At 34.6% G+C, this 26,062-nt stretch overlaps 2 protein-coding genes across 2 annotated transcripts; one reads left to right on the forward strand and one right to left on the reverse strand.

The window, feature by feature from the left end:
* Positions 1 to 1,031: 1,031 nt before the first annotated feature.
* Positions 1,032 to 7,223, forward strand: LOC104248401 (hexokinase-1). Its single transcript, XM_009804950.2, has 9 exons — positions 1,032 to 1,445; positions 2,546 to 2,696; positions 2,792 to 2,974; positions 4,057 to 4,131; positions 4,280 to 4,435; positions 4,526 to 4,624; positions 4,723 to 4,853; positions 5,396 to 5,477; positions 6,341 to 7,223. Exons 1-9 carry the CDS (start codon positions 1,174 to 1,176, stop codon positions 6,683 to 6,685), a joined length of 1,494 nt encoding a protein of 497 aa, XP_009803252.1. The 5' UTR covers positions 1,032 to 1,173; the 3' UTR covers positions 6,686 to 7,223.
* Positions 7,224 to 9,831: 2,608 nt separating this feature from the next.
* LOC104247642 (auxin-responsive protein IAA26-like) lies at positions 9,832 to 13,150 on the reverse strand. The gene is made up of 6 exons (XM_009804025.2): positions 12,836 to 13,150; positions 12,326 to 12,723; positions 11,138 to 11,418; positions 10,486 to 10,633; positions 10,214 to 10,278; positions 9,832 to 10,128 (listed from the first exon to the last, which is right to left on the reverse strand). The coding sequence occupies exons 2-6, from the start codon at positions 12,637 to 12,639 to the stop codon at positions 10,109 to 10,111; spliced, it is 828 nt and encodes a 275-aa protein (XP_009802327.1). The 5' UTR covers positions 12,640 to 12,723; positions 12,836 to 13,150; the 3' UTR covers positions 9,832 to 10,108.
* Positions 13,151 to 26,062: the final 12,912 nt, after the last annotated feature.

The raw sequence follows: 26,062 nt of genomic DNA on the forward strand, positions 1-26,062 counted from the left end.
GCTGGCTGCTCCTACGTCGATATAAGACAAATATAAAATCTTGTTAAAATAAAATCTGACGGTATATATTGGTTCAAATACGTAAATATGTTGTTCTCCACCAATATATGAGCAAATAATAGTAAGAGTGAAGAGTTTGTTTTGAATAAGGCTAGCTGCTTTTACTTCTTTTGATTTCGGATGATTCTGGCTTAACTAGATGCGCGTTGGAGTCTAAATGCATCTTAAATCCTAATCAAAAAACATAAATGCTACTTAATAATTATTCCATTCATTCTACTTTAATTGATTTTTTCGTTTTTTTTACGATCTATAATATTTAATTTTTTCATATATCAATAAAAAGTTAATTTTTCCTAAATTGTCATTGGAATAAAGAAACTAGGAGTATTTGTTATATTTTTAATGAACAAATAAAGGGTTAATATGGTCTAAAAGTTGAATTACTTAATATGCAAATAACTAAAAAATAATTAAATTAGATAGGAGGAAGTATTACATCATCAATAACGTCATAATCATTTAGAGTATTTTTAATAAGACTCTTGTCATTTTCAGAAAAGTAGCTTTTTTAAATGAAAAAGTTGGTTAATGTTTTCAATGAACTATTTATCCCATGTGAGTGGAAGTTAACTTTAGAGTTATCTTGGCTTTTAACTTCACATTATTTACTTTTAATTAACACTTACTTCAACTATTATCCAATTTGCTAATAACATATATAATGTTTTTTTTTTATTATTTACCATTCATAAAACAAACATCAAAAAAATATATTTCAAGAAAATTATTTTCCATCAGAAATGACTTCCGTAATGTTATCCATAATTATCTATTTATTTAGTGTTAACTCTCAAAGGTAGATTAACAAAATTATCTTGCTAATAAATAGAGTAATAAAATTCATCTCATCCACTAATAAATTCCCCCCCCCTGTTCTCGTTCAATTACTGAAGTCCTACACGGCTACACCCACCCACCCACCCACCTACCCACCCAAAGGTTGAATGATCCGATCTCATTCATAACAAACACCCCTGTAATTTATTACTGTCCTTAAAAGCACAAAAATCCCCAGTCTTTTTGTTCTTTTTTTTTGTATTTTTTTTCATTTGTTTCGGTGGACCAACTTTTAGCCAACCTCCAATTCCTCCGCCGTGACAAAAAGAAAGGATGAAGAAAGCGACGGTGGGAGCCGCCGTGGTTGGCGCCGCTACGGTATGTGCTGTGGCGGCATTCATAGTGAACCACCGTATGCGCAAATCTAGTAAATGGGCACGTGCTATGGCTATTCTTCGTGAATTTGAGGAAAAGTGTGGGACCCCTGATGCTAAGCTCAAGCAAGTCGCTGATGCTATGACCGTCGAGATGCACGCTGGACTTGCCTCCGAAGGTGGTAGCAAGCTCAAGATGCTTATCACTTACGTCGATAATCTCCCCACCGGGTATGATTAGCGGTGATTTTTTGTCGTTAATGATTGGTGGCATTAATTCATTGGTTGGAATTTTTTTCTTTTTGCTCTGTGAGTTGAAATCTGATTTTTTCTTTTAATTATCTTTCAGCTTTTATAGATTTGGTGACCCTAGAGATTTGGCTATCCTGTGTTGAACCTAATTGTCAAATGTACTGTTTCATAGCGTTTTACTCTAGCATGATCCCAGATTAAGTTGTAGGATTATATTCGTAATCTCTACTTAATCGGGATATGATGAGGAGGGTGTGAAATGTATTAAAGATTCAGTCTTTTTTATTTATGGCGGTGGTAATCCGGCTTGCACCGGTAGTAATCCGGCTTGCACCGGTAGTAATCCGGCTAGCTGGTGCATACGTGGGTACATGCTACCAATTCTTAAGCAGGTGGGAAGAAATAAGATTTGAATCTTAGACCTCATGGTTTTGGTCCCACTTCACTGACCGCTGTGCCACACCCTTGGTGCAAGATTCAGTCTTTCTTATTGTTTGTTCTGTCTTATATGATAAGTACTGGGGAGTATATGGATATCATTTACTTGGAGTTGCATTATGGAATTCTAGGATACTTCTATTTTCTTGTGTTATTCTGCTTTACATATTCTCTGTAGTTTATTAAGCTATTCGTTGATGTAATATGTGGTCGAGAGAGCTGTAAGCTGGTACATTGTGCATTTTTATTAGAAGCAGTAAACAAGATTTAACTGAATTTATCTCCAGTATATAAGTTACTCCTCAAATTCCCTGGACATATCCCTGATTTGAATTTGACATACAGGGCAATGGCATTATCAATGCAATTTGCAATATGAGGTCAAGTAATTTTTTTTGCAATGGTTGTGATGTGTGCTTTTGCAGCTATCATCTCTCTCATCAGTGACTGTTTTAGTATTTTTTTGAAACAGTAGCCAAAGTATACAGCCAGTTGTGCTATGCATAATATTTCTTGAAGTGATTTAACAAGTTCTATATAGCGACCGGTATAACATTTGATAAAACGAGGATATGCTAAATGTTTGTTTCATCAATACTTTTTTTTGAGAAGTTTGTTTCATCAAAACTTTTTGAATTTAGTGATGAAGCCGGCGTCTTTTATGCGTTGGATCTTGGTGGAACAAATTTTCGAGTATTGCGAGTGCAACTTGGTGGAAAAGATGGTGGTATTGTTCATCAAGAATTTGCGGAGGCATCAATTCCTCCAAATTTGATGGTCGGGACTTCAGAAGTAAGTACTTGTCCTGTTGTGATCTTGTTTCCTGCTATATTGTTTAACCACATTCCTTTTGAGCTCTTATAGTTGACAACTTAACATGATTTCAGGCACTTTTTGATTATATTGCGGCAGAACTTGCAAAATTTGTCGCTGAGGAAGAGGAAAAGTTTCAACAACCTCCTGGTAAGCAGAGAGAACTAGGTTTCACCTTCTCATTCCCGGTAATGCAGACTTCAATCAACTCTGGGACTATTATGAGGTGGACAAAGGGCTTCTCCATTGATGATGCGGTATGCATTGCCCTCACTGCTTTGCATTTCCTGTTTATCACAGTTCCTTGTAGAGTCAATATATCCATATTAACCTTTAGTGATTCGTGCTATGCTCAGTTCTAGCCATCCGCTCTCTGCAGCTTGGTTGTGTTCTTTCCAATTTGGTTTCAGTATTTCTGCTAGTTCTGAAGATAAGATAAAATGATTGGTTTTCCCTGCTGATTTACTTTTCCAGTTATGTATTAGGTTTAGACGCTAAGATATGATTGGCCTGAAAGAAAACTTTGATACTAGAAATTTTAAGATTTCATCACCCATTTATGGAAGAAGTGTTATTAAAGGTACGGATAAGCACTAAATGTTGGGTGCAATGAAACTTTGGCGCTTGCCTTGCTTAGACGGCTTCAATGGGAGCACTATTAAATGTAGTATGAAAAAGCTAGTCACTAAATCTAGATGAGAAACTTAAGATTGCATCTTTCCATCTGAATCAGAAACTTCAAAACCATATATTTTTGTTCAGTTGATGTTTCACTTAAGGGGGAATTCCAGTTCCATAACATTTCCTTTGTGTTCATTGTTATTTTTTCTTTTGCGTGTATAAGTGTGTGCGTGTGTCTATAAATACATAGATACACACACACACATTGCTAAAGCGGGCACTTGAAATGCCCGTTGCGCGTAAAGTTCCAACAGATCTTGGTGCTTTTCTATGATTTTTGCTTTTGACAATACTAAATGGAAGAGCGAATATATTTTTCTTGTTCCATATATTCTCTATTCAAAGATTAAGTCCCTCATTTGGTTAGTGGGTATAATCAACAAGTGCCGCATCAAATATGGTACTCAATTGTTGATGCGGCACTTGTTGATTGTACCCACTAACTCAATATGGTACTCATTTGACAACAGCATATAACTTAATGTCAAATGAATGGTACTCAATTGTTTCCAATACAAAAGGGTAGAATCATCATGTAAGTTGCAGCAGTTTATGTTAAAATTAACAACCATTATGAAACCTGATAATTGTATGCTGAGAAAAAGTATTAGATTTAACAAACTGCAGAGCTAAGCTTATGGTAATTGCATGGACATAGGTTGGCCAAGATGTTGTTGGAGAACTCACAAAAGCTATGAAAAGAAAAGGAGTTGATATGCGGGTCTCAGCTCTGGTGAGTTTATCTGGTGCCACAGAGGAATATTATTCTATTTAAATAGTGTGTGAGGAAAAAAGATTTTGATAGTACTACTTATCAGAAAAGCATGTTAGTGCTGCTTAGTTGTAAAGTATTGATTTTGACTTATGTTTCAAAATGGTAGGTGAATGATACTGTTGGGACGTTGGCTGGTGGTAAATATACACACAACGACGTAGCTGTTGCTGTTATCTTAGGTACAGGGACCAATGCAGCTTATGTGGAACGGGTGCAGGCGATTCCAAAGTGGCATGGTCCAGTGCCAAAATCTGGTGAAATGGTTAGGATCTGTTCAGTGACTATTGATCTTCTTTTCTCTCTGATACTGCAGCAGGAATAGTTGCTAAATGCATCCTGTGTTTCTTTCTAGGTTATCAACATGGAATGGGGTAATTTTAGGTCATCCCATCTTCCCTTGACACAGTATGATCATGCGTTGGATACTAATAGTTTGAATCCTGGTGATCAGGTGATTGTTTATCTGCTCTTATAACTTGTAGTAGTAAGCTTGCCTAATGTTGCGATTAATTAGATGTATCTGAAGAATATTTCTGTTCATCCTAACAGATATTTGAGAAGATGACTTCTGGCATGTACTTGGGAGAAATTTTACGCAGAGTTCTACTCAGGGTGGCTGAAGATGCTGGCATTTTTGGTGATGAGGTCCCTCCAAAGCTCAAGAGTCCATTTGTATTGAGGTACTTCTTTCATTCTTTGTAGCTTCAGAATTGTCGATTAATTCCCCTTAACGCAAATTGCATTATTAAATAACTAAAAAGCTGATCTTCACTAGTTCTCTTGGTAAATTATAACATGACTTGTGTTTCGTAGTATTCATTTCCTTCATGCTTAAGGATCTTATCACTCCTTTCTTGGCTTTTCAAAGATCCCTAGAGGCTGTACAGAGCTCAAGGGCTATATTTTCAGCTAGCTTGGGAAATCCTTTTTCACCTCTCTCTCTAATCCACTGATGTGTTGAACTTGTAATTTGATTGTAATTAGATAAAAGCCTTGCAAGTCAATGTCACTTGCTCTTTACAACATGTCTGGATACTAATGAGTGTGGCCTGTGAAATATGCCAGAGCTAAGATCGATTTAGAAATCCTTCAGTTAACTTTAGTTTCTAATTCACTTGCTTCTCATGCCTTTCTAGTTTCCTTGAATTCTTGAAAGCATCTGTTTTGTTTGCTTGTGCACATTCAAACAGCCCCAGTGATAAAAATGTAAAACAATATGCAGGACACCTGATATGTCTGCTATGCATCATGACATATCCTCTGATCTGAGAGTGGTTGGTGACAAGCTGAAGGATATTCTAGAGGTAGATATTATTGCTATTCAACACTTGTCTAAATAAATAAAAAAGGTTATCTTTCATTAGTGTCTTTATATATACCCGTTTATGAAAAATAGGGATCTTTAAAACAAATTGGCACTTATTAGTTTCCTCATTGCTCACGGGTATGGAATATACTATTATTTTGCCTTGACGAGTAAATTTCACGAGAACTATATCACTTCTCCTGTCACTCACGTTGAAACAAAGGCTGGAAAGATTTGAACAATGAATAGATTTTCTTTGCTGTGAGGAAAAAACTGAAGAAGTATCAGATAGTGATGAATCAAATGGAAATTTTTGTTTGCAGTAATTGCCTAGGAGTTCTACCCCTAATATAGTGCCAAACTACACATGATATATGTGTGAAACAAAATAATGTGGCAAAAGTGCTTTGTCGTAAGAAATCAATAACTGCAGAAGACAAGTGAAACTAACTTTTAAAGCACCCAACTTAAAGCTTTCAGAAGAAAAATAATTTCCATTTTAATTAGTATATTAGGAAAAGAAATATGTGGTACATTCTTTTGTATAGGTTATCTTTTAAGCTCTGCACAAATATGAAGGGGAAAAAACTCTTTCGCAAGATGGAAAGGAAGAACATTTGAAGGTTTAAGATAGCTCTCTTGAATTATTATAATATTTCCTGTTCATCCATAAGATCATAGAATTATCCACGAAAAAAGAAACAATGGATTTATTCCTTGGAATATGGAAAACGAGATTTGAGATTTATTGATATTTGTTCTTTATCAACGATTCCTTTGAATTTTGCTATAACGTTTACTTGATCATATATTTTCATATCACCAAACATGAATTCACACTTTCTTTATTCTGCCATTTAGATATCTAATACCTCCTTGAAGACAAGGAGATTAGTCGTTGAGCTGTGCAACATCGTTGCAACACGAGGGGCAAGGCTTGCAGCTGCAGGTATATTGGGAATCTTAAAGAAGATGGGAAGGGATACACCTAGGCAAGGTGGTCCAGAAAAGACGGTTGTAGCCATGGATGGCGGATTGTATGAGCACTATACAGAGTACAGAACGTGCTTAGAGAACACATTGAAGGAATTGCTTGGAGATGAATTGGCGACAAGCATTGTTTTCGAGCACTCCAATGATGGTTCTGGCATTGGTGCTGCTCTTCTTGCTGCCTCTAACTCAATGTACCTTGAAGATAAGTCCTAGGAGTGATCAAATCCCTTTCTTGCTAGAGGAAACCACCTTTTACTCTTTATATTTTGCTCTCGAGCATTTTCTTCAATTTTTCTCCGGATTATACCATCAAGCATATTTAATAAATTTCCCAGTACCTTTTTATCTCTAGGAATTTTTTCCTAGAAATGCCTACACATCTAGCATACCTTTTTAAGTCGCTTTCAGCACTGTTGGTTCTCTCTTTAATCTCTTTTTCATTTACTTTTGAAATCAAATTCAAAGGCAATAAATTGGGGGAATTTCCGGAGAAAGCCGGTTAATTGGGCATGCCTGTTTAGCCTACCATGGATAAAAAATGGTAGCTCTGTCCTTTTCATTTCCAGGCATCAGCAATTTTCTTACTATTTCCTCTCAACTGCCTGTAATAGCTTTGGGATTTTCCAAAAAGGAACACATGGAGTGAGTGAAAGCAGAAGCAAAATCTTTATTGATGTTATACAGTATAAAACTGTGGGATTATAGTTTGTTGTTCTATTTGTAGTATAAAACTGTGGCTCAATTTTCCAAACTAGAGTAATTAGTCGTTTTGATCAAAGATTTGCTCTAGTATCCAAGATCTGAAGTGAAGAAATTAGGTTCTAGGTTAAACTGAAGTTTTCTCCCAAAAATTGGGAACATAATATTCCCAAGTGTTTCAATATTGTAGGAGTAAAAACTTGAGGAATGTGGTTTATTCTTCCTGTGGGTGCTGCATTTTATTTCATTCCATTTCTCCAAGTGATGTTCAACTCTTTGCGGCTTTAATAGTTAAATATATTAAGCATCAGAAAGATAGTCACTGTTTCTCCAAATACATTGATTCCTGAGACTGATTTGCCAAATCTGTTTCTCCAAACTAGTAGGGTCTACGCAGACCTTACACTTATCATTTCCGATTGACCCTCGGCTCGGCTAAAGAGAAGATAAAAGAAGCCCATATATGACAACCAGATTTCATAAATCAGGGAGAAATAATAAGCATTGCCAATCTTCCTGGTTCCCGAATCCGAAGTTGTAAAGAATCGGCTTTTATTGATTATGAAAGTGTCATCTACTCAAATATCAAATCAAATCATCTGATGAGATAAACTTCAATACTTTACTGAAAGCATATGGAATTTTAATTTACAAATCTTCTTTTTGATTTCAACAATTCAATGCGTATCGTATTTTTATCAAGGAATACATGTATGTATATATACTCCTACGTAAAAGAGTTGGGGCAAATGGAGAGGGTTCACCTAATATAGCCTCGGCTTGAATTCAAACCTTAATTTTTGAGGTTATTACCCCTTCTCTTTCACTCCACAGTCACTACGAGCCTACTTTTAATTCACACTTGAAAATACTCCTTTGTTGTCTTTAGAATGTTGGGGTCATCGACAGGGCGGTCATTCTATAAAGTAAGTAAAACAATTGCTTTAGGCCCCATATTTGTGGGGACCCCATTTTTTGTTACACCTAATAGGTTATGTATTAATTTTTAAAAAAGTTTTGTGAAGTGAAAAAGTTCGATTTCTTTCTATAATAAATATAACGATTTGCAACTGCTAAGCTTTTTGCCAAGGAAATTTGCACTTGAAATAAATATCGAACCCAAATTTCATAAGAAACGTGTGATATATATGAAGTAACAATTTTATGATAATGTTGATAATGAAATCTCAAAATCTTTCGAAGAGTCCTTTAGAGGATGAGTTATTCACATTTTATTTGATGGAGCGAAGTAAAAGCTAAGGAGTGGAAATTCAAAAAATTCTCTGGGAAAAAAATTGAGATGTCTCCTACGTTACCCATCGATTACTTTTATACATAATAGACAAGACTATTTTTTCACATCAAAGATTTGAGCAATTCGAAACATATGAAAATATTTTTGATTTTTTATTTAGCGGTAAAAATTAAGATCACTAGATGATGAAAATTTGAAAACATATTACTTTAATCTTGAATGTTCCTTAAAGCATAAGAATCAATTCAATATTGATGATTTAGATTTATTTTCTAATTAAAAGTATTAAGAAAAATAGTACAATTAGAAGATAACAATTTAATTGATACACTCAATCAAATAAAAAGATCTGATTCTTTTCCAAATGTCTATATTACTTATGGAATAATGTTAATAACTCTTGTTACCGGTGCTTCAGTGGAAATAAGTTTTCGAAATTAAATTAATAAAATCTTACCAAAGATCCACAATGTCTCAAGAAAGGTTAAGTGGATTAGTTATATTGTCAATTGAGAAATACTTATTAGGAGTTATTGATTATAAGATAATCATTAATAACTTTGTATCTAAGAAAAGCTAGAAAAATAAACTTCAAATAAATAAATAAATAAATATTTAAAAAAAGTTAAGGCCCCTCATAAAGTTTGACTTTAGGCCACAAAATTCATCGGACCGCCCATGGTCATCCAATACTTGTGTGTAAATTCGGACATTATTTCTTTCATTGAAATTTTTTTAATTACAAGTTCTATAGTTAATTATTTGGAAAAAAATTATAGCCAGAAAACTGTCTTGATTACCCAAAGAGTAGTAATACGAAACAGAATAGAGAGAGTATGTTAGATCTGTCATTTGTAACAAGGAACAGGAACAGTAGAATGTAGCCTTACAGCAACGGGTTTAACACAAAATATAGATTTGTACGTAAAAATCTATTGAAATTTCAACAAATATTAAATTTGAAGCCAGTACAATGAGTCAATATTAAACAACTTAAACCAATAAAATTTAGAATCCTGAATTTATCTCTCTTTGGGAAGGACTAGCTAGCTCCAAACAAACCCGTGAACAAAGGAAAGTATTCGACTGATGACTCATGTAGTGCGTATTCACCGATTAACCTCAACGACAAAACCTCACATCATCTGCTTAGGGTGGATTATTTCAATTTAAATTTAAGAATTAAATGTATTCCTTACTAAATTAAAAAGTACGTATTAACTAAAATCAATATTATCCTTAATCCTAAAATGATAATCCTGGTAGTAATTTTCAACCAGTAAAGCTTTAATCCATTTTACACATACATCTGTGTATGTCCTGCATAATTACACGTTGATTAAATCAACCGTCATACTTTAATCAAGGTTAAAAGTTTTCTGCTAATTAAGTGCTAATATAATGCTCAAGAGAGAACGAACGGTTTACATTTTAATTTTATACACTTGGAGAAATTAACTGGAGATAGCACACATCCTATGGATACAAAAAGGGACAAAACAAAGAAAGCAATATTCATTTTTTGCCTTCCAAACACAAATATTAGCAGTGCAGCAATATTCATAATTTACAAAAACTCTTTTTGCTTCTACTACTTCAATAATGAAAAACTTTTCAATTCCATGCAAAACAAGTCATTCATTCTCTTGTTGATTCTCAAGATTGCGCGTTAGATCAGATCATCAGGTCAGCTTATTTCCACCTGCAAATTAATTAAAGCCACTAATCTCAGTTCCCATGTTTACATAAACAAATCAAATAGGTAACATATATAATTTGAAACTCACGAGTAAGTGTTGAGAGGTCTGAGCTTTTCAACACACGCAGCCTTTTCACAGTAGACACAAACATACTGAAAATGTCACACCATTTGAAATTAGAACAAATCGATAAAACATATAAACAATTATTAGCAGCATATATTGAGTATATTTCAGACAGAAAAAACGTGCAGCTAATTGTTATCCATATATGTATATATTATACTAGCATTTATAAGATGTAACAACAGAATATTAAAAGAGAATCAGATCTATAAGATGGGAAATAAGATGCTTACTGCCAAGGGACATCCCCAACAAGCATTCTGTCACCTTCATTATCCTCATAAACAAGCGTATATTCGCCACTTCCGTCCAATAATCCAGTTATCGCTTTCTCTCCTTCTTCCTTCTTCTCTTTCCCACCACCAGATTGATCACTTTGAGCTTAATTAATACAAGAATTTTTAGTTCAACTTCAGAGTTTAACTTATATATATGTCGATTCTGTTATAGCAGGTTCCATATCTTCAAGATTATATAAGTTTCACCTTAATTCTACCGATCGATGTATATAATTTAAACTGGAAAAAGAATAAATTTTTAACACAACACCAACATAAAAGTAAGAATTTTCAGTTCAAGGCCCCGTTTCTTAAAATAAAGGGCAGCCCGGAGCACTAAACGCAGAATCCGAGGAAGGGCCGGTCCACAAGGGTCTATTGTATGCTGTCTTACCCTGCATTTTTGCAATAGGCTGTTTCCATGATTCGAACCTTTTGACTTTCCTAGCCACATCACCCCGCTTCTTAAAATGAACATTCTAAACTTAGAAGAGTTTAATTTATATATGTCAATACATGATATAGCAAGTTCAGCATTTTCAAGATTATATAAGTTCCACGTGGATGTATACAAGTTAAACTCAAAAAAGAATAATAAATTATTAACCTGCAAGAAGGCCTCTAAAAAGTTCATCAACAGCAGAGGAGAGTTTATCATAGCTGTCATAAGCTTTGAGATCTACTTTCCTTCCAATAGGAATACCATCCATATTGATTTTAACAAATAATCCTTTCTGACAAATTTCCATTGGTTTTTTGTTGGCATCACTCTTATTTGGGACCACATTTTGTGACGCAGTCACAGGTTTCAAAGAGCTGCTGCTACTTGCAATATTCTTCCTAAATGAACGAATTGGAGGCCAACCCACCACTGGTGCTGGTGCAGTCCTATTTTTATAAAGAATTAAAAAGTAACACAAGTTAGTCTCAAGAATAAAATTGTTACTATCATCTGGAATTTGCAAATAAATAGGATAATAACGGCCCACCAACTTTAAATTATTATTATTATATACATAAAAGCCGAAAGCAAACATATGGAAAATTTCAAACCACCACTAAGACAGGGCATCACAAGGCTGTGTGTAAAAATAGAGTTTAATTCTATGTACCGACGGTATATAAATTATCAATACCAATAAAGTAAAATAATTCTGAGTGATAACTTGCTATAAACCGTTAATTAAAATGAATTACACACAACGAGTGTTACGTGAACATGCATAGATGTCTAAATCGTTGGTTAAAATGGCCTATAACATGTAACTTTTTACATAACATGCTATAACAAGGTTAACATACAACTTAAATCCAAATAATTATGCAAAAACAAGGAAAGAATTGCCTAAATTTCCGGGTAATCAAAAGTTGTGTACACGGAATGAAGTTATAACACGAAAAGGATATGTAACAAACAAAAGAGACACACGGCTCTAATATGATTCAACATATTTGTACCATATCACAAACGATTGTTTGACTGACACAATTAAACGAAATACTAAATGTTACTTAGTACTATCAATTTGTTTTCTTTTTTTAAAAGATCAAAACTAAAAGCAGGAACCAACTTTCAAAAGTAGGAGCAATAAATGAATGAAAATAAATAAAGAAATACTTTGTACTGATCTGCAAATCACATTACACTAGAACAGACAAATATTACAAGGTGAAATGAAAGCATTATGTGCATAGGACCACAACAGCACCTGACATGGAGTGTAATAGTGAATATCCTCTGTCAAAAAAAAAGAAGGAAAGTAAAAACAAATAAGGGAGCAAAAAGCTGAGTTACCTTTTCTGAGCACTGTGGGAGACAGGACCTGTTTTTGTAGCTGGTGAAAATGCCTTCTTTTCTGCATCATTTACTGCTTTAATGCAACCAGCTGTCTGTAATGATTCCTGTGCCATCACACTCTGTTTCTGTGGCGTTGTTTGAAGCTGAAGAAATGAAGAAAACTTTTGCTGCTGAACTTGGCTTCCATTGTTGGTGCTGATATTGTAACCAAAAGGGAAAAGGGCTTCATCCTTTTCTCTAGACCAGTCTCCGTTTGGCGGACCAAGCCTTAACTCCAGCTTTTTCTCCTCGTTTCTTGAATAACCCTCCATTTCTTTTAACTTTCTTATGTATTCAACGTCAATAATAATTAAATAAAAGACCAACCTCCGTTTGATATCTACCTAAGTAACTTCCTGCAAAAAAGAAGACAACATCATGTTCACAAGAAATTTACGTTTAAGCATAAGCTATGGTTAAAAACATGGCAAAAGGTCATGGAAAGTTGAAGATCGTTGTTCTAAATACCTTGAGTTTCAACCAAAGCTTCAAGTGACAGAAACCCACATATTGATAGAGAAAAAAAAACTGGGTATAAGTTCTCTGATCAGATGATCTAATACAAGAGGTATATATGTCGAATCCAGAAGATATAAAACCTCAAAGGAACCCCACAAAGACAAAGAAAAATAGGTCAAGAAAAAGGAGGAAGAGCAATTATATATGGTGATGACTAATATATTTTCTGAGAGTGAGAGTGGGTTTTATCTTGAGAGTATTCAAGAGTGAAGAATAGAGTTAATGGAGAGAGAGAACAGAAGGAGAAGTAAATAAAGGGAAGCTAAAAATATAAGAGGGAGAGTTATGTATATAGGGATTAGGGGGCAGGGGGAGATTCTCTTCACTCAAAAGGAACGGACCCAATCCTAAAAACAGCAAACGGAATTGTAGCAAAACTCACGCAACCACAAACCCCCAAAACTTTTTTTGTTGTATTTTGTTTGGTTCATTAAGCAAAGCGTGCTGTGCTGACTACCTTTTTTATTTTATTTTATTTTATTTTTGTGACCTTTTCCCTCTCTCATATAGACTCACATACACACACTTTAGGGGCCGGTCCTATTCATAAAACATATAAAACAAGGGAAATTTTCATAAAGTACTATTTTTAGCAGTAATTAGTTATTTATAGATATCATTTGCTATATTACAGATTATAGATACGTTTTATATAGTTATAAGATGTATTTGATGTATTTAAGTTATTGTATTCATGAATACTGTAGCAAATATAGGCGTGAATCAGGGAAGTCCAGCTAATCAGTTATTGTATTCGAGTGTATTCGACTGTATTCATGGAGAGAAACATGGGATTACAGCTGGACAGATTATTGTATTCGATTGTATTTACGGCGTGAAATAGGGGATCACATTGTTTTTAAAAGGGAAAATGAATCAATTAACATAATAGACTCCTAATATAACTCAACAAACTCAATTATAACACACAAATTTTGTATTTTCAGTTATAAAAAAGATTCTCAATCGAAAAATACCCCAAAAATATAGCAATCTTCAGAGAAATTATATAATACATCTGAATACATAAATTATATTAATTAAAAAAAACTTATGAATATATTCATGGTATATAGCGAGATAGTGAATACAATGAAATACATAAAATACAACGGGATACATTGAAATACAATGAGAAAAGAAGACAGTGAATACAATGAAATACATGGAATACAACAAAATACATTGAATTACAATGAAAAAAGGACAATGAATACAACAAATACATGAAAATACATCAGCAAGAACAACATTAGAAGCAAGGAAAACGACAGTGACAAGCCTTGACATATATTAACACGAAAAGAAGACCCATCAGCAAGAACAACATTAAAAGCAGAGACCAAAAGCTCATCGTGTTGAAACCCAACAAAGACTCTCCATAACTTTAGTTCTTCAAGCCCGTTGTTTATTATGCTTAAAATGGACTGAAATTCCTTTTAATTACAGCAATCTTCTCCGGCCAAGTCCCACAACAATTTTTCCTTTGCTGCAAACTTCCTCCTCTTTCCTTCCCCTGCGATATCGAGTTGTAAGCGATAATTTTTGGATCCGGAAGTGTTTGATTTTGGATCTGGAAGTAAAAACGTACTATAGGAATATGCCGTTGCAATCGTCGGATGTGGGAGCCGGAGCAATTTCTGAAGTGGGCTTTGCACAAACCTGGTGGAAGGAGGAGGAGAGCGGAATTTTTAATGGGATGGGGGAAGAGAATGTGATGTATCAAAGTAGAGAGAGAAAGAAAATAGTGTAACTGATTAGCGTATTTAGTGGCTTAGAACTAGGAGGTAACCAAAATTAAATATTTTGCTAGAAACCTTAAAAGGTATCTATAGAATATAATTTTTTTAAATAGTATTTATTTAAAATAAATAAGGTGTTAATCTTTGCTATATGAGGTAAAAATTTCATAAAGAAATTTCTTTAGGCCCACATTTGTGGAGGTCCTATTTTTTTTTTTACACCTAATAGGTTATATATAAATTTTAAAAAATTATGTGGTGAAAAAGTTTGATTTCTTTATTTAACAAATATAGAGATAAAGGATTTGCAACTGCTTTGATTTCTGCCAACGAAATTGCATTTGAAATTAATATAGCACCCAAATTTCATAAGAAACTGTAATATATAGGAAGAAACTGAGGAGAATGTTGATAGTGAAATTCTCAAAATCTCTCGAAGAGTCCTTTAGAGTTGATTACTTTTTATACATACTCCCTCTGGTCCATAATAAATGACTTTTTAACCTTTGTTGTGCCCCCTTAAGAAAATATTGACTCCTAGAATTAAAATATATTTTGACTAAATTATCCTTAATTAGAATTTATATGTTGTTAACTTGACACATAGTGATATGTAAATAAGGGCAAATTTGAAAAAATAAAGTTAATTCATTCTCGATTATATAAAAGGACACTTATTTTGAGCCAAAAAAGTCACTTATTATGGGTTGGAGAGAGTAGTAGACAAGGTTATTTTTTTCACTTTAAAATAGATTTGAACAATTAGAGGTATATGAAAATATTTTTCGTTTTCTATTTAGCTGTAAAAACTGAGATTACAAGATGATGGAAATTTGAAAAAATATTGCCTTCATCTTGAATGCTCCTTAAATCATAACAATCAACCCGATATTGATAGTTTAGATTTATTTTTTGCATTAAAGATATTTTTTTTTAAAATAGTACAATTAGAAGATAACAGTTTATTGATATACTCAATCAAATAAAAAGATTTGATTATTTTTTAAGCGCCTATATTACTCATAGAATAATGTTAATAACTCTTATTACTGTTGCTTCAGCGGAAAAAAGTGTTTCGAAATTAAAATTGATAAAACCTTACCTAAGATCAACAATGTCTCAAATATATTAAATGAATCAGTTGTATTGTTAATTGAGAAAGACTTATTAGGAAAAATTGATTATAAAAATTGATTATAATTTTGCATCTAAAAAAGTTATAAAAATAGACTTCAAATAAAAATAAAAATATTTTTTAAAAATAAAAAAGTTAAGGCCCCTCACAAAATTTGGCTTTAAGCCACAATATAATTTTGAATTATTTTTAAAAAAAATTTATTTTTTTTTCGAAATCAACATTTGTTCATAAAATTTTCAATTTTCACTTGAAGATGCATTTTGGAATTTTTCGAAAATTTGAAAAATTCCAAAAAGCTGTTTTTCAAAATTTTCACTCAGATCACTCACAAAACTTCAAAAATAACTCAAAATTATATTCATGTCCAAATACAACTTTAATTTTCAAATATCATTTTTAATTGAAATTTTTTTTCACTTTTTTTTGGAAATTTTCAATTCTTATGTCCAAGCGATCACTTAAATAACACCGGCTAGTCAGTTTTTGGACTGGAAATTAAAAAATAGTCAGCATTTGCAAAGTCATTGAAAAATAGTCATTATTTTGTTGCAACACGGAAAGTTCCAGTATAATATACTGAAGATTGGTGCACATGTGTATGAACTTCTAGCATATTATGTTAGAATTCCAACACATGAAAAGTTCCAGCATTGTATACGGGAGATTGGAGCACATGCGTATGAACTTCCAGCATATTATGTTGTACCAGTATATTATGCCGGAACTTCAGTATATTATGCCGGAACTCCAATATATTATGCTAGAAGTCTAGTATATATTATGCTGGAACTTCAGTATATTATGCTGGAATATTTTCTGGATTTTGGATTGTGTTTTCGTTCAGATTTATCCTTACATGAAAAGTAGCTAAATTTTGAAACTGTGACTATTTTTCAATTACCACTTGTAAATCTAGGTATTTTTGAATTTCACCCCACTTTTGACTCTATCTCTATCTTTAGAGCTAAAGAAAAAAAGGAAAACTTTTTTTGAAGCCTATTAAGTATTTTCTTCGTTTACTTTTACTTGACATATTTTGATTTTTCATGCCTCTTAAGAAATAATAAATGAAGTGCATAATTTACTATAATACTCATATTAATTTATGCATATTTTATTGGATTTGAGAAAATGATTTAAAATGAGTAATAAATATTGTGGGTATAACAGGAAAAAAAAATTATTTTCTCTTAATATGCGTAAAGTGACAAGTAAAAAAAATTATTTTTAATATATATGCCAAGTAAAAATAAACGAGGGAGTATGACTCAACTCTATAGAAACCTATAGGATTAGCACACTACCCGAGACATACCCAGAGATCTTTTTAATTTAGTTACTTAATTACTATTAGTAAAGAATTCTATAAACCCGCAGAAAGTCAAGCCTCACTAAAAAGAAGTGTGAATAGTGTGTTGCTTCTAGCAATGAAAGTCTTCTGAACCACTTCTAGTAATGTTTAAGTAAAGTAACATTAAGATTAGAAAGTGACTTGATCCTTCATTTGGGGTGGCTTATACTTAATTGTTACCAAACCCGGTTTAGAAAATTGACTCTTGCTATTTGTTTATGAATTAAACTGAACTTGCTCGAACAACTTAGGGGTCGTTTGGTATGAGGTATAAGAAGGTATAAGGGTGGTATAAAAATTTAATACCACCTTAATACTCTGTTTGGTTAGCAAATCAGGTATAAGTTATTTCGGTGTTAGTTTTAACACTGAGATTACTTATACCTTATAGAAGGTGGGGTAATTAGCACCGGTGTAACTTATACCTTCTTCTTAGAAATTATGCAATTGTCATTCTTAATACAACATACCAAACAATGAATAAACAACAATCCCAACATAACTTATCCCAATATAGCTTATACCGGCATAACTTATACCGGTATAAATCATATTCCAACCAAACGACCCCTTAAAGTTTTTTTTACCCTATTAACAAAAGCGGATTAAGATTTAAACTCGAGGGGTTCTATTATAGCACTGAACTTCTTGTTTTTTAAATTATAATATATATACGGGTAAAACCGGGTTCATGATACGCCCCGGTCTTCGATAGGGTAAACCAAGCTCGAGACATGTAGACAAGGGACCGGAATCGAGGCAGGGATCTAATCGAGTTAGAATTCGGGAGCACTACGACCGCCCTCGAGTATATCGGGGTCATGATCCGAGATCGGACCAAACCCAAATGACTCCGAAGAACTTTGTGAGGCAATCAGACACGACCAACAGAAGGCCAAAATATCTGCGATCGGCCAGATATCATGGCGCGAATCTCGGCACGTATCCACAAAGAACCGGCTATCACTTAAACAAAAGATTTTTCACCTTTTGTAGAATTATATTCAGAGCAGGATTCCCCTACTATATAAAAGGGGAGTCTGATAATTCATTGGGAAGGGGTAACACGCATTCCAAAGCAATATAATATTATTTGCACTGTTATTGAAAGCTCTTTTTCTTGTTCGTCAGTTGTCACGACCTGGATTTTCCACCGTCGGGATCGTGATGGCGCCTACTAGTGAAAGCTAGGCAAGACAACTACTCCAATTAATTTACCCTTGTCATTTTTATCCTTAAAAAATTTACAAGTTAACATAATATAAACAACGGAATTATAATACTGAAGAACGAAATTTAACAATTTAACTTAATACAAATACGAATCCATAATAGAGTTCTACCCAGAACTGGAGTCACAATCTCATGGACTGTCTAAGAATACTACAAATAGTGGTCTGAACAAAGAAAATACACATCTATCTCAAAAATAAGTAAAACAGAATGAAAATAGGATAGAAGGGGACGCCAAGGCCTGCGGACGCTTGCAGGACTACCTCGGGTCTCCACTGGACTGAAGGCAGCAACCTCGAACTACGGTCCGTAGGGTCCAATACCGAGATATGCACAAAAGAGTGCAAAGTATAGTATCAATATAATCAACCCCATGTACTGGTAAGTGTCGAGCCTAACCTCGGCGAAGTAGTGACGAGGCTAGGACGCGACAACCATATAAACTTGTGCGATTTTATCATATACGAGAAGCAATAATAACAAGAATTAAAAAGAATATAACGAGAAAAGGGGAAACATGATGAGGGGGATGTTAGGTTATGACAATAATAAAGTAAAGCAACAAAACATCCATCAAACTTGAAACAACAAAAATAATAACACAACAACAAGTGCACGATATCACCCTTTGTGCTTTTACTCTCTTCCTCACCATAGAAATTAATAGAAACAGCGCGACATCACCATTCGTGTTTTTACTCTCTCATAATTATGGTACGACATCACCCTTCGTGATTTTACTCTCAATAATATGGCACGGCATCACCCTTCGTGTATTAACACTCACAATATCGGTACGACATCACCCTTCTTGCATTAATACTCTCTCACATTATCATTGGCATCACCCTTCGTGCTTTACACTATTCCTCACCCAAACAAATGAAATAATAACATTCCGGCAAGAAATCAATAATAGAATCAACAATAGAAACAATATCGTCCCGGCAAGGGAGTCAACAATATAAACCATATCATCCCGGCAAGGGAGTCAACAATATAAACCATATCATCCCGGCAAGAGAATCAGCTATAACCAATCTAGTTTCAATAGTTACTTCACAAAATGAATCTCAACTTGAGCCAATGCTCGACAATGATTAATTACCAAGAATTTATTATAATTCTTGGTCCACAGTGCTAATCATCAACTTAAGCATGAACAATACATAATAAAATCACAATAATCTTAATATAAGACTCACGACATGCTTGACACCAACGTATAGATACTCGGCACCTCACCTATACAACGTACTCGGCACTAACACGTAGCAAATAAGACACACTACCTATGCCCTTAAGCTAAGGTTAGGCCAAACACTTAGCTCGGATTCCACGGCCAAACTGAAGCCTCTAATACCGTTTTCCCTTCAAATTCAATTGTATCTAGTCAATATTAACTCATTAACATTAATTGAAGCTCAAAAAACTAATTTAAATAAAAAATTATAGATTTCCCAACATTCTTCCAAAAAGTCAAAACCCAGCCTCGAGCCCCCTTGGTCAAAACTCGAGGTTCGAACCAAAATCCTTTCGCCCATTCACCCACGAACCCAAATATGCAATTAGTTTCGGAATCCGATCCCAAATCGAGGTTTAAATCCTCAAATTTGTAAATCTCCAATTCTTCTAAAATCCCTAATTTTTATCCTTAAAGAACAAGATTTAGGCCTAGAAATCTAATGGGTGTTGATGAAAAATGAAAGAAATGGGTTTAAGAACATATACCTATGGTTTGGTGTTGATTTTAGGAAAGTAGATATGAAATTTTGGGTTTAATCCCGTTCTGCCTCTGTTTTAAATCGCTGGACAGGCCTTCTTCGCGTTCGCGAGAAGCCTGTCGTGTTCGCGAGACGCAGCGGTCAAAAGCCTTCCCGTTCGCGAAGGCATTCTCCCCCAGCCTCCGCATTAGCGATCCAAGTGAGACGTTCACGATGAGTATTTCACCCCCAGGTCCCTGCCATAATGGCCTTCACGTTCGCGAAGGGTAACGCCACCAACGCTCCGCGTTCGTGACCTGTGCCTCGCGTTCGCGTAGAAGGAATTTCCTTCATACAAACTTTACTCTTCGCGTTCGTGAGAGTTCCTTCGCGAACGCGAAGAAGAAAACCCATGTGCACCTGCAACAGCTAAGACAACAGAATCTCTAAGTCTGAAAACATCCCGAAACCTATCCGAAACTCCCCCAAGCCCTCGGGGCTCCAAATATGCACACAAACCTAAAAATATCATACGGACTTGCTCGTGCGCTCAAATCGCCAAAATAACACCTAGAGCTGCGAGTTTAGCATCACAATCAAAGAAAAATCTCAAGAACTCTTAAGTTTCCAATTTCACAATCGAGGGTCCGATTCACGTCATATGAATTTCGTTTCTTACCAAATTTTACAAGCACAACTTAAATACCATATTAAACCTGTACCGGGCTCCGGAACCAAAATACGGGCCCGATACCATCAAATTCAAACATCTTTAAAATTTTAAAAACTCTTATATTTTCAGTTAAACAATTTTTTTCAAAAATTCATTTCTCGGGCTAGGGTCTCAGAATTTAATTCCGAGCATACGCCCAAGTCCTATATTTTCCTATAGACCCTCCGACACCGTCAAATAACGGGTCGGGTCCATTTAACCAAAATGTTAACCGAAGTCAACTTAAATTCAATTTTAAAGGCAAAATTAGTATTTTCTCAATTTTTTCACATAAGGGATTTCAGGACATATGCCAAGGTTTTGCACGCAAATCGAGTTGAGACAAAAGGAGGCTCTTAAGACATCGGAACACAGAATTAACTCACATTCTTCACCTCTAAAACAACCGTTCATCTTCGAACGGACATAAAAAAGTACCTGAGTCGGGGAATAGATGGGGATATCGGCTTCGCATATCGGACTCGGACTCCCAGGTAGCTGTCTCGGCAGGCAGACATCTCCACTGCATACGAACGGAAGGGAATTTTTTTGATCTCAACTGACGAACCTGCTGGTCTAGAATGGCTGCCGGCTCCTCCTTATATGTCAAGTCCTTGTCCAACTGGACAGTGCTGAAGTCTAACACATGGGATGGATCGCCGTGATACTTCAGAAGCATGGACACATGAAACGTTGGATGCACAGTTGGTAAGAGCGGCGGCAACGCATGTCTGTAAGCCACCTCTCCCACTCTATCAAAGATCTTAAAAGGGCCGATGAACCTATGGCTTAACTTGCCCTTCTTCCCAAATCTCATCACGCCCTTCATGGGTGACACCCGAAGCAACACTCGCTTTCCGACCATGAATACCACATCACGAACCTTGAGGTTGGCATAACTCTTCTGTCTGGACTGAGCTGTATGAAGCGTATCCTAAATAATCTTAACCTTATACGGGGTATCATGTACTAAGTCTGTACCCAACAACCGAGTCTCTTCCGGCTCAAACCATCCAACTAGTGACCGACACCGCCTACCATATAATGCCTCATAGGGAGCCATCTGAATGCTCGACTGATAACTGTTGTTGTAGGCAAACTCTGCTAATGGCAAGATCTGATCCCAAAAACCTCCAAAGTCAATAACACATGCTCGGAGCATATCCTCCAAAATCTGAACAGTGCGCTCGGACTGTCCGTCCATATAAGGATGAAATGTTGTGCTCAATTCGACCTGCGTACCCAACTCACGCTTCACTACCCTCCAAAAATGCGAGGTAAATTACGTACCTCGATCAGAAATGATAGACATGGGCACACAATGAAGGCGAATGATATCCCGAATATAAATTTCTGCCAACCGCTCAGAAGAATAGGAAACTGCCACAGGAATGAAATGCGCTGACTTGGTTAGCCTATCCACAATAACCCATACTGCATCGAACTTCCTCTGAGTCCGTGGGAGTCCAACAACGAAATCCATAGTGATACGCTCCTATTTCCACTCAGGAATCTCAATCTTCTGAAATAAACCACCAGGTCTCTGATGCTCGTATTTTACTTGCTGACAATTCAAACACCGAGCTACATACGCAACAATGTCCTTCTTCATCCTCCTCCAATAATAATTGTAAGCACGTGATTTTTGCCCTATATGAGAATTACTCCCAAAAAAATTCAAAAATAAAATGATTTTTCTTTGTTGTGCAATTTTGTGATATTTTGTGATATTTTGAATAATTATTTGTATTTGTCTGTGCGTGTTTATTTGCTAAATTAATAAAAAATACAAAAATATGTCGCATTTTGCATGTAGGATTTAATTCTACAATTGTTAGTAATTAAATTTGTTTTACAAAAATTAAAAATTACAAAAAATAGGCATCGTTTGCATTTTTAGCATTTAATGTCCAAATATACAATTTTATGCTTAATTATTACTTAATTGTGCGTTAATTATTATTTGGAGTTAATTTGCGCTTTTATAACTTAATTTAGTTCTTAATATTAGTTTAAGTATTTTATAATTTAGTTTTAGAGAAATAAAAGAAGAAAAGAGAGCGAAAATATAAAGAAAGTCGGAATTGGGCCTCTTCTTTGATTTCAAGCCACAGGCCCAAAAAATGGCCCAATCTTTCCTACGACCCAGTCCATTTCGAACTGGGTCGACCCAGTCCATAACCCAAAAGACCCAAACCCCTTTGTCTTACATTTTACAAAACAAAACAAAACAAAAGAAGACAAAAACCCTAAAAAATTTCAAAACAATCCGCCACCCCCCTTCCCTATCTTCTTCTTCTCCAAACTCCAAAAACACCCCATCCATGGCTGCCCAAACCAACTTCCTTCTGCTACGTCCAGACCCAGCTGCCTCGCGTCTTCATCTTCTTCCTCACCTCCAAATGACCCTTCCAATCACCGGAAAAAAAAACTAGCCTCCTCCTCACGTCCGCCATTGACGAGCAACTATCGTTGCTATGTCAGCCCGCCACTGCTTCTGCGTCGTCAACCACGAACAACTCTAAATCCACACGCCATTCTTCTCCACTGTTAGCACGTGTAACTCGTTTCGTCGCAAACACAAGAAAGATATGAATCCTGTGGTTCGTTCCGTCGCGCAACATTCCGTCGCACGAGCAAAGCTGGCAAGGCTGTGAGTTCCGTCATGGTGTTGCTATGAATCCTGTGGTGGTGGTAACCACCAACATGTCAGTCATGCCAGCACTGTCCGCCGTGAGGCACCACCGGGACAGAGGGTTGGTTTTTATTGCTGCAAAGAGAGCTGGTCACTTCCATGGCCGAGCTGCTGTCGCGGTGCTGCTTCCCATTCCACCTTTTTCTTCACTTCAGGCTGCTGCTACTTCTGTTTCAACCGCGTCGTCCATCTGCTGCCTCATCGAACAACCATGGCCATTCTCCATCATTGCTTCTTCTGCATTCATTTTTCTCGCAAACAAATTAACTGCTTCCGTTCATCACTTCTGCCGTCGTTTGGTCGAGTTCTAGTCGAGGTCGTCGAGCGTAGTTTTGAGTTCGTCAAGTTTACAAGGAAGGTGAGTTCGTCGTTGAGTCCGGACAGACTTATGCCCATTCGAGGTTTGTCGAAACAGTCCAATTCGTCGTTGTTCATCTCCGGTTAGTAGTTTTTGCGTTTTACTTTGTCCGTATTTGGTTTTGATATTTTCGAATCTAAAATCGGCAAATGTTTGTTTTGTTTATCGTTTGAATTAATTTTTAGTTCATGTTCATGTGTTTTGATAATTTAATTTTCAGATTTAAATGGGAAATTAATTAGTTGTTTTTCATGTTTATTTCATTCTAATTTTATTCATTTTTTGTAAAAAAAAAAGAAAGGAATTGTTAGTTTAATGTTTGTTATTCAAATTGAAGTTTTAAATTAATTGTTTCTTCAATTTGTTTCATGTGTTAAACGTATTTTCAGAAATTGTTAACATTGTTTAATTCATGTTCATCTTTGTTTGAAGTTCGTTTTTTATTTAGTAATTTAATGTGAAGTTATGTTTTGCTTCTTAATTTTGGATCATATATCTTTGTTATAATTTTGGTTGGATTTAATTGATTAGTTGAAGATTAGTAATTTGAATGTGTTTATTTGTTTTGTTTAAGTTTAATTCGAAGTTTGAACAAAGTTTGTTTGTTATTGTTATTGAATATTTTCATTCATGTTCATACTTTGTTTGGTTGATCTTGAGTCCGAAATTTGTATAGTTTGATTTTTTGTTTATCATTTATGATTATTTCTTGAATTTGTCTCATAATTTTGTTTAAGTTTAATATAGGAATTGTTTGTTGTAATATTGTTAGAATTGATTTTAAGTTCAATATGATTGAAGTTAGAAATATAAATATACTTGTTTGTTGTTGTTGTTGTTAAATCCGAAAATAGGTTTGTTGTTGCTAAAAATATTGTTCAATCAAATTTTAGTTGTTCTTGGTTGTTCAATTTGTGTTCATATGATTTGTGGTTGAAATCATGTTCATGTGATTTGTTATTGAAATGTTGAAGAAATCATGTTCATGAAATTTGTTGTTTGAACATTTTTAGAAATTAACCATATTGCCTATATTTTGGTTAAGTTTGATTAATTGATGTGTTATAGCTGATGAGTAGTTTGGTAATTTGTAGTACGTTCATGGGTAGTTTGGTAATTTCAATAAGGTCGTGAGGGGTAGTTTAGGAATTGTGCATTTTGTAATTGTTCATTTGAAGCATGGGAGACAAAATGAAATGGGGTGTGTTGTGATATAATTGTTTAATATAAAGGGGGGACAAGACAAAATATAGTGGGGGGAATCTTGCATTATTTTATGTTAGGCATGAGGGACAAAATATAATGGGGGGTGTGATATGTTTATTTAATGTAATGGGGATGAGTGAGAAGATAATGGGTTTGGTAGAGAAAATGGGTTGATTTTAATTGATTAAAAGATTTATGGGATGAGATATAAGAGAAGTTTTGAAATCAGATATAGGGATACACAGACAGAGAAAAAAAAGGGGGAGAGAGAAACAAATCTGAAAATAAGAGAAAAGGGCTGAACATTTAAGAGATAGAAAATTCTGAAAAATATTTAAGCTTTCAAATAAAAAAAAAAACTAAAAAAAAATATTCTGCTTTCTTTTGTTGTTTGAAATCAGAATTGATTGTTGTTTCATAAAAGCTGAAGCTTTTGTTTTTTTTTGGATTACTACTCCACCGGTCTGTTACTGGGTTGTTACTGTTGCTGGGCTATTGTTGCTGTGTTGTACTGATTTTACTGCTGCTGCTGATTCTCATCTTCATTTTCTTTTGCTTCCAATATCAGGTACACAACTGACACGCTGGTTATTGTAATCCGAAATATGAAGCATGAATACGAAAAATGAAGAGTTGAAATTCTGAATTATATTTAATTATATTCTGAATTTTATTTGTATGTATAAATTATGTAGTTTGCAAAAAATCAGAATCATGTAGATATTTAATACATATAGTGGAACATTCGACGATAGCTTAACAAATGAACTATCTACATCTATTGCCTAAAAATAAATAAATGGTGTAGTAATTCCGTCGAATCAAAAATCAAACGAATAGGCCATCTAGTAGGAAGTTGGTAGAAATTTATTTAGTTAAATAATATTTGTTAATTTCAGCATGTAAATGGTTTAGGATTAAAATTAGAATTGCTATGTTTTTTTTTATTTGACAAACTAAGAACATGCCTAGTATAATGTAACTAGGTAATAACATGTAAATAAATTAAGATATTTCTCCTTTATTTTGTAGAGACAA

Source organism: Nicotiana sylvestris, chromosome 3 (genome assembly GCF_000393655.2).
Source record: "Nicotiana sylvestris chromosome 3, ASM39365v2, whole genome shotgun sequence".
Classification (NCBI taxonomy): Eukaryota; Viridiplantae; Streptophyta; class Magnoliopsida; order Solanales; family Solanaceae; genus Nicotiana; species Nicotiana sylvestris.

Coding starts and splice junctions, on each gene's coding strand:
- LOC104248401 (XM_009804950.2), top strand. CDS start 1,174: ATGAAGAAAGCGACGGTGGGAGCCGCCGTGGTTGGCGCCGCTACGGTA. Junction 2,697..2,791: donor TGATGGTCGGGACTTCAGAA/GTAAGTACTTGT, acceptor ACATGATTTCAG/GCACTTTTTGATTATATTGC. Junction 4,625..4,722: donor GTTTGAATCCTGGTGATCAG/GTGATTGTTTAT, acceptor TCATCCTAACAG/ATATTTGAGAAGATGACTTC.
- LOC104247642 (XM_009804025.2), bottom strand. CDS start 12,639: ATGGAGGGTTATTCAAGAAACGAGGAGAAAAAGCTGGAGTTAAGGCTT. Junction 10,279..10,485: donor GTTGGGGATGTCCCTTGGCA/GTAAGCATCTTA, acceptor TGACATTTTCAG/TATGTTTGTGTCTACTGTGA. Junction 10,129..10,213: donor AGACCTCTCAACACTTACTC/GTGAGTTTCAAA, acceptor ATTAATTTGCAG/GTGGAAATAAGCTGACCTGA.